This window comes from Mesocricetus auratus, unplaced genomic scaffold, assembly GCF_017639785.1.
Source record: "Mesocricetus auratus isolate SY011 unplaced genomic scaffold, BCM_Maur_2.0 Super-Scaffold_100001, whole genome shotgun sequence".
Taxonomy (NCBI): domain Eukaryota; kingdom Metazoa; phylum Chordata; class Mammalia; order Rodentia; family Cricetidae; genus Mesocricetus; species Mesocricetus auratus.
The window spans coordinates 976,483-988,714 of record NW_024429187.1 but is presented as its reverse complement, the minus strand read 5'-3'; the positions used below and the strand labels follow the sequence as shown (position 1 = coordinate 988,714).

The window sequence follows — 12,232 nt, the reverse complement described above, 5'->3', positions numbered from 1 at the left end:
ACCACATGCTCCAGTTTGGAGTCTTCTACTTAGACTGTGCCTGTGCCACCACTGCTTTCTGAAGGATGTTCTTTGATCCTGTAGAACTGAGTGGGAAGCATGTTCCTGTCATCTAGATACTTATAGGCTGAGACAGGAAGATTGAGAATACAAGGTCAAAAGAGAAAAAAATGTTGAAATCCTATGAAACTTCATGAAGTTGTTTAGTGTGTCCATTGTACGTAGAAATCTGTAATTTTGAAAGCACATGTTGAGTCATCTTGTGTAATGAATTTCTGTAAAACTCTTAGAAACCAATATTCCGTTATTTCAATGCTATGCAAAATTATAATTACTAGTGGAATGTACTCTTTTCATGGTGATTATTTTATTGATTTTTTTTTAAATTTAAGAGTGCTCAGTCCCCTGCAACTTCATTACAAAATTTCTGGGAATCCTTTCTTGCATTCTGCTGGTGGCTGTTGCAGTGTTGGTGATATACAGTGAGTAACTGGAGTCCTTTTTTGCCTTTCTGATTAAGTAATAGCTTTAGACATCAGTTATACAGTTCACATACTGTCTATTGTCTTCCTATAATCAGCGGATGTGTCAGATAATTCTGGACTTTGTAATCGTTTTTTTATGGATAAAGTACAGTGTCCTGTTCTCACACATTATATTATATTAACACTGAGGCTGTTAGGTACTGCCTTGTTCTATATCATTCTTGGTACTGTTCCTTTTGAGGAATTGGTGACAGTCTGCCTTCTGCACTTAGGCGATTGTAAATCTTATGTAAACATTCTGTGAGAAAGAGCTGTGCAAAAAGAAATGAGAGTATTCTTTTCACTTTCCTCTGTGTATTTTGAGGACATTGTTAAGTGAAGAGATTTCATCTATGCAGAGACTTTAATGCTCCACTGGATTCCTTCACATCTCTAGAAGAAATCACTCCCAGGCTCTGCTAAGACATGGCTACATATATGTATATTTTGCTTTCCTTCTAGTCCAATGAGAATTGTGGCATTTCTTAAAGTTTCATAGTTCACCTTTCCATGTTATGTTAAGTATTCAGTGGATACTTTACTTAGTTATTTGTTTGAAATTTTTTGGACTCTAAAAAAGGAATATCTCCACTATACTTTTATTCATCTGTGTCATTTACTTTTCATTAAAGTTACCCTGAGAGAGAGAATTCATGTTTCCATTCCTATAGTGAGTTAATTGAGGTGTTACTTTCTAAATGCCAAAGTACAAGCTAAAGTAATATGTGTTGGCTGTAAACATGAGCTTTCTCTGTTATCTTAAATTTCAATGTTTACCCCTTATGAACATTTTTAGTGTTATATCTGTTACTAATTTTAGTTTTTCAGTATGATCAAGAAAATCATGAATTGAAGAAAACTCTAAATAATCACCATCAAAAAGAATTCAACATCAAGCAAAATGACAGCTATTTAAAGGATGAAATGCTGAGAAACAAGTCTACAGAACTTGAGGCCCTCAAAAAGTACCTGGACTCCCTCAACAGAAAACAGAACAGATGCCATGGGGAAACTAAAGTTGTTTTAGATTGCAAACAGCCCTCAGGTATGATGGTGATCATGAATAAAGAATCCATTATTCTGTATCAGTTCTTCTCCAGAAGATTTGAAGTTCATTCAGCAGCTTACAATGCTGGTGATTTGTGGATTTGGGGGGTTCCTTATTTCATGTAGGGGTCTGGAACACCAGAAAGCCCTGCTTGAGTTAGGATAATCTTAGAGTTTCTAGGCCTCAGTGGCTCTTCTGGTACTGCTACTGCTTGCAGATGATGGAATCACAAGTCAACAGAACTGAAAACAAAGGTTATTTTGCTCTGCGGGTAAATCTGAATATACAACTTTATTGCTGACAGAACATAGAAGTGTCCAGTAAGAGTGAATTTACTAAACAGCCTTAAATGAACGTACAGCATTTATATGAATGCAGTCATAAAAATAAGTGTGTGTGTGTGTGTGTGTGTGTGTGTGTGTGTTCCTTCTGCCTTGGTATGAGAGAGTTGACCTGTTTGTGACCATGGTGAAGCTCCCTGCAGCACCTATGGAAGCTTCACCATGGTGTGCACACTTGTGTAACTCTGTCAGTGACACAGTGAATGAGGCAAGAAAGATGAAAAAATAACTATTGCAAGGAACCTTTCTAACCTTGCATCATGAGTGGTTAACTTTAATTAATAATAAATAAACTGTAACACAGTTTATCATTCAGTATTAAATTTTTTCAGGTATGTAGAATTTACAAAGATCTTTTGCGTATGATCTTACTACACCATGATGGGGTTGACATTCTTCATTATGTAAGGAATAATAATATCTTTGATACTGTTACATTATAACACATGTAATAGGAATAGACAAAGTGTCAATGTTTAAATATTCTAGACCCATGAAAAACATTTTGTGCCATTATTTTAGAATAGCTTTATCATCTCTAAATAGCAGCACATTGCTATAGATCCTGTCCTTAGGAGGTTAAGACAGGAGGATTATACCTTTGAGGAAAATCTGTATAGCTCAGAAAATTCCAGGACAGACTGAGATACACAATGATACCTCTTCACCAAATAGCAAAGTTTGGAGATAAAGTCTGTTAATAGAACAAGGCCTTCCTCAGCACCTCATTAAACCAAATAATCACATGAGTTGTTGTTGCTTTAAAAATATCCACATTTTAATGTATTCAACTTGACATGTTTGGCTATGTGGAAACAGTATTGAAGGAATCAACATATTCAGGAGAGCAGACTAACACCTTCAAAGGTTCCTCATGTGTCTCTTATTTCTCTTAGCAAGAGCATCTAACACAGACTACTGCACAACCTTATGTGCACTGTATGTGTGGATAAACTTGGGGCACAGAGCATTGCTGCAGGTCTAAAATTCCGTGATGCTTGTAACTGCCTCTGTGCAGCACGTGTTTGCTCACAGCTCATTAGCCCTGGTATCTCAAATACTCTGATTCTTAGGGGTGGGCTGTGTAAGAACCCTCATCTGAGTTAAGTCACAAAATACAGCCTTGTATACTGTATACCTGAATATAAGACGTTTAACTGTTTACTTCTCTGTTATAGGCAAACATGTTGAAGCACAGTGGTTCTGCTGTGGCATAAAATGTTATTATTTCATTATGGACAAGGAAAGCTGGAATGGATGCAAGCAGACCTGCCAGGACTGCAGCTTATCCCTTTTGAAGATAGAGGATGATGATGAACTGGTATTGTAGACTCTTACTTGTCATTGTATTCTCTTAGGCTCTGTCTCTGATCTTTGGATAGCGAGTTACTGAGCCCAGGCACATTTATTGAAAGTGAAATCTTCAAGTGTTGTATATTGTTTGCAGGTAATGTCATCAAACTTGTTCAATGAGAGTCTCCCAGGAAGCCCTCTCCTGCTTGTGGTTTAGAGTCAAGATACATGGTCTGTTACAAGGAGATTCCTTAATAAAGAGATAGTTGTGTCTTTGCAATCTCCTCCCGTTCATTGGGTCCTAAAAGAGAGTACTTCAGAAAAGCATGTTTTCCCTGAAGGAGTTTAAAACTGTAGTACAGTACATCCTGTGACTAACAATCATGTATATCCATAGAGTGCTAACTACAAAGAAAGGCTGCAGTCTAGGACTTGCTCTTTGGAACCCAAAATTGGGACTGCCTGAGATGAGTAGTTGGATGACAATAGGGAAAGTATCTGACCTCTGGAGATTATGTGAGAATTGTAAAATTAAATGGTTTTTCCAGTTAACTCTATGGTTATTTTCAATGACACTGTGCATAATATTTACTTCATACTACTTTTATGTTCTTTAAAAAGATGTCTATTTTTTAGAAATGAGTAATTAAAAGAAAACAAATGTGCTAAGATGTTTAAATTATTACTAACAAAATTTCTTCTAATATGAAAACTATATTTTGCTAGATAAATGCTTGCAGGATCCGGTTGAAACCTTTGTCACGTAGAACATGGTACAATATTTATACACCAATTTAAAACATGTATACAAATTACAACATAAAAGAATTTTAAATGTCAAATAACTATGCAAATTGTCGTCTGATGTAATAAGCAAAATTAAATTAAACCCATATTTAGAAATTTATTCAGTAATTGAATTAGACATCATGCACTTAGATGTCACATGTAAGAGACTTAATTTTTCCAAATATCTGTACCTTTCCTCCTCAGTTTCTCTCACATCCAGATCTGAACTTCAGAACAGCATCCTCGATGGAGCATGGAGCTTATTGCCCAGCTTTTTACACAGGATTTTCATCGTAATGAATTTGCTTTGAAGACTGGGCATTGCTTACCATATGAACACTTCCCACATTTTCTGTAGTGTTTGGGAATGCACATTTGAATAATTTCCAGAGTCAAGAATTATTTAACAAGCTATGTATCCAATGTGCTTGCTTTTAGGAGCCACAAGCAGGAATATTGTGAGTTCAGGGTCCCTCTTGACCTCACAGTGAGACTATCTGAGAAACACAGTCACAAATCATACCATGAATTCGGTATCTGTAAACATCAGAAGTTTTCATTTTAAATAACTTGTGTAACTGACATTGGTTTAGACATAAATGATCTACTAGTAGGAAATCACTTTAAAATGAACTTGGAGGGATTGAAACACTGGAAGACAGGACAGCAGAGAACTGACATAAGAATGTCTGGGAACTGTTGTGCTGATTCTTTTCTCGCCAAACAAATAGAAATTTTATCATATGTGTCATTTCCCTTGCAGAAATTCCTTCAGCTCCAAATTAATCCAAAGAGTCACTGGATTGGATTATCATATGATACAAGAAGAAAATGGCAATGGATTGACGATAGCCTATCTAAACTGTGAGTTTCCTGAACCCCCACGCCTAACATTGGTGCAGGTGTTGGGAGAATGGTGTGCAGAGGCTTTAAAAAAAATCTCATTTCACATGGCTCTCCTCAGTTTCAGTGGAACTCACAGGTAAGGACAAGATGCATAAGGCAGTGTTTGAGCAAGTGTTAGAGAGGGAAGAGGAATGGTCTAGAAGCTGACTGCTAGTGTGTAATGCTGACACAGCTCAGGATTGTATGTCCTAAGATGCAGAGGGCACAAGCAAACCAACAGTTTAAGATGATGTGAAGTGGCTGGATTATCCTGATAGATACTATGACTGTGAATATCTGAAATATTCACTTCACTTGTTTCTCTAGTTAGATTATAAAATTGCCTGTTATACATATAGAACCTTCTCACATATGCATACATATGTACATCTACCTTCCATTTCAAGGTGTCATATTGTTATAACCTCCAAGTTTTATGTGAATTTATAATTGGATAGCCACAGATTGTTTTTCATGGTGCTTTCTCCCTTCTCTAGTTCTTGCTTTTTTTTCCTGCCTCTGATTCCCTCCTCTTTCCTGAGTCTTGGTGGTAGTGTTTGAGGAAAGGGTTTTATGGATATGTGTCTCTGGGGCTGAGCACATACTCTCTTCTCCTAAGCACCTTGACCATTTCTGCATCTCTCCACTAACCACTGCCACTACAAAAAGAAGCTTATAGAATTGAGGTTGAGAGCAGCCCAGATCCAGGCCATAAACATAAATATTAAGAATGCAGTTTGACCACATGACCACTTAGCAAAATGATAGCATCAGGTTTCATACGAGGGGCTATAATGTGTTGTCTTCCCTGACAACTGCCTGGGCCCTGCAGAGCTGTCTGAGCCCCCAAGTAACACACAAGACACTATATTAATTAGGAAGCTGTTGGCCATTTGCTTGATTTCTTATCTGCTAAGTCTGACTTGACTATTAATCCATAATTACTCATATATATTTTATAAGAACTTATCTTTGCTCGGATGCACTCCTATCACATCCGTTCCTCCCAGGAGTCACATGGCAACAGCCAGTTCACTACATTTCCCAGAATCCTCCTAGACTCCTAGTCCCACCTATCTTGTTCCCAATTGGCCAACAGTGCTTTATTAACATATACACAGAACTTCACCCATCAACGGACCATGACTTCCACAATCATGGGCTTTTGGTTTGGATTACAAAATCAAACATGACATCCTTCAACTCCAATAACAAAAATAATAGTTTAAGTGGGCACATCTTGCCTAGCAAGTCAGTATCATGGCATTCAGCACCTAATACTAGGTAAGACCATTTATATATTTTAACCCTGTGGTATTTTGAATGTAATTGGCCCCCATAATTTCATAGGAAGTGGCACTATTAGGCAATGGTGACCTTGTTGGAGGAAGTATGTCATGAGGACTGGCTTTAAGGTTTCCTGTGCTCTGGATACTGCCAAGTGTGTCAGTCAACTTCCTGCAGCTTGCATATCAAGATGTAGACAGCACCAAGTCTGCCTGAATGCTGCCATACTTCCCACCATGTTGATAATGGACTGAACTATAAACCACCCCAGTTAAATGTTTTCCTTATAAGAGTTGCCAAGCTCATGGTGTCTTTTCACAGCAATTAAAACCCAAACTGGAGGACCTCACTATCTCTGGGGAGTTGGTGGGGGGATGGGTTGGAGGTTGGTGGGGAGCATGGGAGCATAGGAGGGCAAGGGAATGGGGAACTGATATTCAATTAAGAGTGCTTCTAAACTCTGGAGATGCCCTATGGAGGGTCTCACCTGCCCTGGGGAATGGAGTGGGGTTTGGGGGGGGGGGGGGGTCGGGGTGACTGGTGGGGGGCAGGGGAGGAGGGGAGGGAGAGGGATCTGGGATTGACATGTGAAGCAAGCTTGTTTCTAATTTAAACTAAATTGTTTTTAAAAAGAGTGCTTCTAAAATTAAAAAAATAAGTAAATGTATTGTGGAACCCCCCCTCAAAAAAAGATTAATTAAAAAAAAACTAAGACAATTCCCTGGCAGTGTACAAAGGAACTTTTGACACATTGAAAGCTAACCCACGGGAATATATTCATGACTGGTTTTAGATTGATTTTTCTGTGTCCTGACACTGTGTGGTATCCTCACCAACAGGATGTTACCATGTAGTTATGGTGGAAAAACCAAGTGCATGGCAAAAGCCTGTGCTGTTTGGAGACCTCTGCAGTCTCCCTGACCATTAATTCCTTTGGAGGTATCCCTTGCCTTGCATTTTGATTTTCATTTAATAACTCCTATTTTCTATGGATCTAACTCATTTTAAAATTTTTATTTTGATGTTTTAAAATTACATGTTTCCATAGAGTATATTTTGATGAGGTTTTCCTCCTTATGTTTCTCTCTCTCTCTCTCTCCCTCTCCCTCTCCCTCTCCCTCTCCCTCTCTCTCTCTCCCAAAATCAAAAATAAAAAGATAATAAAATCAAACTATAAAAAAACAACCAATAAGACAAAACATTGACCAAAACAAGCAAACAAAGTTCCCAAATCAAACAATGAAAATGGAGCCTATTTTGTGTTGGTAAACTCTTGAGTTTAATAACTAGTGGGTATCCATAAGTCCTTTTATGTATCATTAGTTTTGATTGATCCATCATTTATTCTCTTCTGTCCATTTTTCCAGTACTCATTCACATTTTGTCCCCCCAACTCCCTTCATATCACATATTTGTCATTTTTAATGATTATTGATTTTTGGAATTATAATTTTTAAAATCCCCTAATAATTGTTTTTGCCCTAGTTACATTTTAAGTTATTTTATATTTGAACATAATTTAATTCTTATTGTTTTGTTGTTTTGAGATAGGAGTTTATGTTTCCCAGACTCATCTTGAACTCCTAATCCTTGCATCTTCATCTCTTAAGTGCTTCTCAAGTGCTGAGACTACAAGTAGATGTGATTATACTCTTTTATCCCTTTAAAGATATCAACCATACTTATTTTACATGTGTTAGGTGGCCATCTTGTTGTCTGCAGGATTTTGTTCATGCTGGCATTTTCTTTGTAGTTTTCAGTGAATTTCTTCTTCAACTGCTGCAGAAACTCTCTGAGGCATCAGTAGTGGTAACTTTCTCAGGAGTCTTTCATTCAGTGCCCTTGAACATGGCAGCTCTACCTCACCTCTATTTAAATGTACATGAACCTGACAGTGTGGACAACTAGGTTCCAAATATGCAGGAAAATAACTTCCTTTCTCTTCTCCAAGGACACTCTCAAGCATGCTGTCACAGAGGTGGCCACACTGTCACAGAGGCAGTCATACTATCACAGAAGTGGCCAGTGGACAGTAGGCTTTATAAGATGTACTAATATGTTCAAAACATACAGATTAGCACCATTGTTGTTGATTTTGTTTTTTCTATATGAAGTACCATTTCATACAGGCTAGCTCTGTTCCTTTGCATCTACCTCCAGAGCACCAGAGTTGCTGGTGTTTGCCACTGTGAAAGGCAACAAGACTAATGAATTTGCTGGTATCTCTACAGCACCATACAGAGTGAAATGGGCAGGTGGTGACATTTAGAGTGAGGTTCCAGTGGCTGAAAGGATGCAGTCTCCAGGTTAAGTGGTCTTTGTAGACTGTGAGTACAGAGCTGATCCCTGATGATGCTGGGATTACTAGGGATAAACATGAGGCTTCAGTAAAGAATCCCAGTGGTCAGGTTTCTGTGACCATCACAAATATTCTCTCCAGTGGGAAGACATAGTAGCTTGGACACTTACTTACAATGTCAGCTTCTGATGAACCTCGTGGACAGCTGTGAGCTTGTGTTTCTTGTATAGAGGTCCAGATGGGCATCACCATGTGGGTGATGTTAAGAGCTTATGACACAGAATAAGAGTTTCAAGTGTATCTTTTGAATAGTTAGTGTTTGCTACAGTTTTTTCTCTTTGTTCATGTTCAGCATACCTGCTTTATTTACTGTACTCATAATCATACCCCGTGGCTGAACAATGTGTGTACTCATTCTCAATGTATGTTACTTGGTCTCTATATGATCCACTGGCCACTTATCTTAATTTTCTTCCCTATGTTTTCCTGTTATAAATCTAAACCCTCTATTTCCACATAGCTTAAATCCAAAGTTAAAGCGAGGTGATGTTTTGTTAATGTGTCATCTCTTTGCTATTTCATTCCCATGGAGTTTGGTGGATTTCATTCTCTGTCTGGTAGTCTTTGATTAAGTTCTCATTAGGCTAGCATGATTAACAGTCACTGTATTTCCCTAACTGGCCATGATCTCATTATACTACTGGATTCATTATTCAGTGTTTTAATATCATTTTCCATAGATTCACTATTTATTTTGCATAACCTATTAGAAAGACTGGCTGTCATGGTTTACTGATGCTCTGGGAGTCTCAACTGTTCTGAAGCCCCGGTCTACATGGAAGTCTGCTTCCTGACTGTCCATTAATGTATCGAAGAAAGTTTTAACTATTAGTTAATACTTGATCAGGGTCTTGCTCCATAGTCCAGTCTGACCGGATTTGTAATCCTCTTAAAACAGCTTCCCCAATGCTAGGTTATAGTCATATATCACCTTTCTTTGTGTTTCTTTAGTATTACTTTATTTTATTATCATTATTATAGTTATTTTGCCTTTTAAATACAGGGTTTCTCCCTGGCTGCTCTGGAACTTATGCTGTATATCAGTCTGGCCTTGAACTCACAGAGTTCTGCTTCCCAAGTGCTGGGATCAAAGTTGTGTGCCACCACTGCCTGTCTGTGTTTTATTTTTTATTTAAAATTTTGAATTATTTTTTCCAGTGGAAGGTAGCTGTGGATTTAGTATTCATCATTCATCAGAGATTGCAGCTGTGTGCTGCATTATAGGGAAGTCAGTCCATCATGGTGTTGCAGTGAAGTCTGAATAGTTCTGAGGAGGGAGAAAGATGAAAAAAAACACAACAGCAGTTACTACAAATGTCACTTTTCTTCCTAAACAGGCATGCAAGGCCTTTTCCTGTATGCTGCATGCATTATTACTTCTTTTACAATTGTCATTATTGCAAAAGGTATCAGAGGAAAGAAATCTTGTTATAAAATTGTTCCATGGAAATACTGAAAATTAATTTAACTTGTTCACAAAAAATTAACAATATGAAGTACATAAGAATTTAAGTTGTGGTGAAAAGACCATTTTTATCTTTTATTCCATTTATTTATTTTTTGTGTATACATTCACAAGTACTGTGGCATACAGGTCACAGCACAGGTATAGTTAGAGGAGTATTGAAAGAGTCACTTCTCTGTTGTGTGGGATCTGAGGCGTGAACTCTGGGCTGCCTTGTCTGGTGCCAATGGCTTCTATCCACTGAGCCATGCCACTGGCCCAAGACCATTTTTTATGAGTTTAGAGAAAATTGAAACTTTTTATCAATATACTTATATCTAATTCCATATTCTGTACATTTTCATAAATAAGTCTTGTTTTAAAAACCCTGAACTGAATCAACATAAACTTTGAATTTAAGTAACTGCCCATTATTGTTTTCATCTTATAGTGACTTGACAGTAATAAGATCACTATGTAAGACAGGAGGCACTGAAAGTTTCAGCTCAACAGGTATAGATAACGATGACTGTGTTAGAACTCACTCCTGTATCTTTGAAAACAAAATGGAAAAATTCTGTGGTATGGTGTGCAGTTTATAGGAAAGGTAAAAACGGAATGTGGTCATCTTTGTCGGTTTCCTCTGACGATTATGACCACTTAACAGCGAAATGTTTTAGCCACACGTCTCTGCTGTGTAAATAGGGTGATGAGCTGGAAAGGGAAGAAATATTCTTCTGAAGTCTAACTTAACAGAGCAGAAGCCATTTTTCTTTCTTGTACACACAGAAGCTTGTGTGTGTATAATGGATGCCGTCAGTTAAAGGCTGTGAGAAACCACTCTCTTTTTTTCCCAAATGACGTGTAGAGCTTAATTTAAAAAATCCCTAATAAATAGTGCATGTATTTCATCCTTACTAGGAGAAATCATTTTAATATCCTTGGCTTTGACAGCACAATTAAGAACTAAAATGCAGATGCCGGTTTTTGTTTGTTTGTTAGCTGGTTTCTTACTGTTTACTTGTTGCATGTAGTAGAATTTGTCATCTTAGAATGCATTTATATGAAGCAAAATATTTTCTAGGGACAAGCAATTTCTTTTACACATCATACTGAAATGATTAAACTCAAGGAATGTAGATTAAATATGTTCTAATAAATTCATGTTCATATTAGTCACTGGATGAGAGTTCTAGGATGGCATATAAGGTAGTCATCATTCTCATTATCATGGGAGGGCATTTAAGGTAGCCTTAATGCCAGTTGGTGTCATTCTTGTAGATCTGTGAAGATCTCACTAGTGCCAGATTAGTGACTGATGTGGGAGGCCATGGCATACTGAAGGTAGCATCACCCCTGGACTGTTAGTCTTGCATGCTGTAAGAATGTAGGCTGAGAAAATTTGGTGAAGCAAGCCAGTAAGTGGCTCTCCTTTGTGACATATGCATCTACCCCTGAATGAGGAGCCAGCCTCCAGCAGGGCAGGGCTCAAAGGAAATCCACAGACTGACTGACTACACCATTTTAATCTAAGGGTGCAAGGAGAAAGACACTCACACATTCTCTTGATGGTTTCCTACTTCTGTATTCCTTATTTTCTATTCTCTATTCTCTATTCTCTGACTGCATTTTTCCTCTACAGCTTACATAATTAAACAAAATCTTTCAGACAATATAGAAATTATAATGTGGTTATAATCTGCGTTTCAAGTAAATTATTATAATGAACACAGGTAAAAACATGTTTTTCATGTCTCCTACATGATTAAAATAAAGTCATATACGTTTATATCTAAGAAACTTGACATAAGTTGACAGGGTATGAGCAAGCAAGGGATTTTTCTCAGCCAGCTCTTTTGCTGTCAGGCTGCGTATTGTGGTTACAAAGAAAGAGTCAACCACTTTATGACTTTTCTTGAAAGGTAATCTTGTAAGGAATCTTAAAAGAGTCACAAACCTAAACTTTTACATGTGAAAAGCAATCAGTTAGCTCTACTTTTAATCTTTAGATTACAAATCCACCCATCAATAGTACTTTTTTTCTTTTTGTATCAGAAGTTTAGGGGCAGAAATGTGTACAAGAAAGTAATCATTGTCTTTGATCAACAATCAATCCTAGCAAGAAAAGTATGTCAGGTAGTAATAATTGGGCCACTTGGTTTTTTGATTCCCTAACCAAATGAATCTATTCCTTAGCTATGTGTCTTTGTGAACTTTAGATTGTTTTCTAGGGTTTTTCATTGCAAAACTATTATCAAAACA

General features: G+C 37.4%; 1 protein-coding gene across 1 annotated transcript in view; it reads left to right on the top strand.

Moving 5' to 3' along the window:
* Positions 1-12,232, top strand: part of LOC101823350 — a 70,580-nt gene that overhangs the window by 55,639 nt on the left and 2,709 nt on the right. Inside the window, exons 9-12 of the mRNA XM_040743690.1 lie at positions 393-482; positions 1,345-1,569; positions 3,092-3,234; positions 4,759-4,859. Of these exons, the coding sequence (XP_040599624.1) occupies positions 393-482; positions 1,345-1,569; positions 3,092-3,234; positions 4,759-4,859 (559 nt within the window). The remainder of the gene's footprint in view (positions 1-392; positions 483-1,344; positions 1,570-3,091; positions 3,235-4,758; positions 4,860-12,232) is intronic.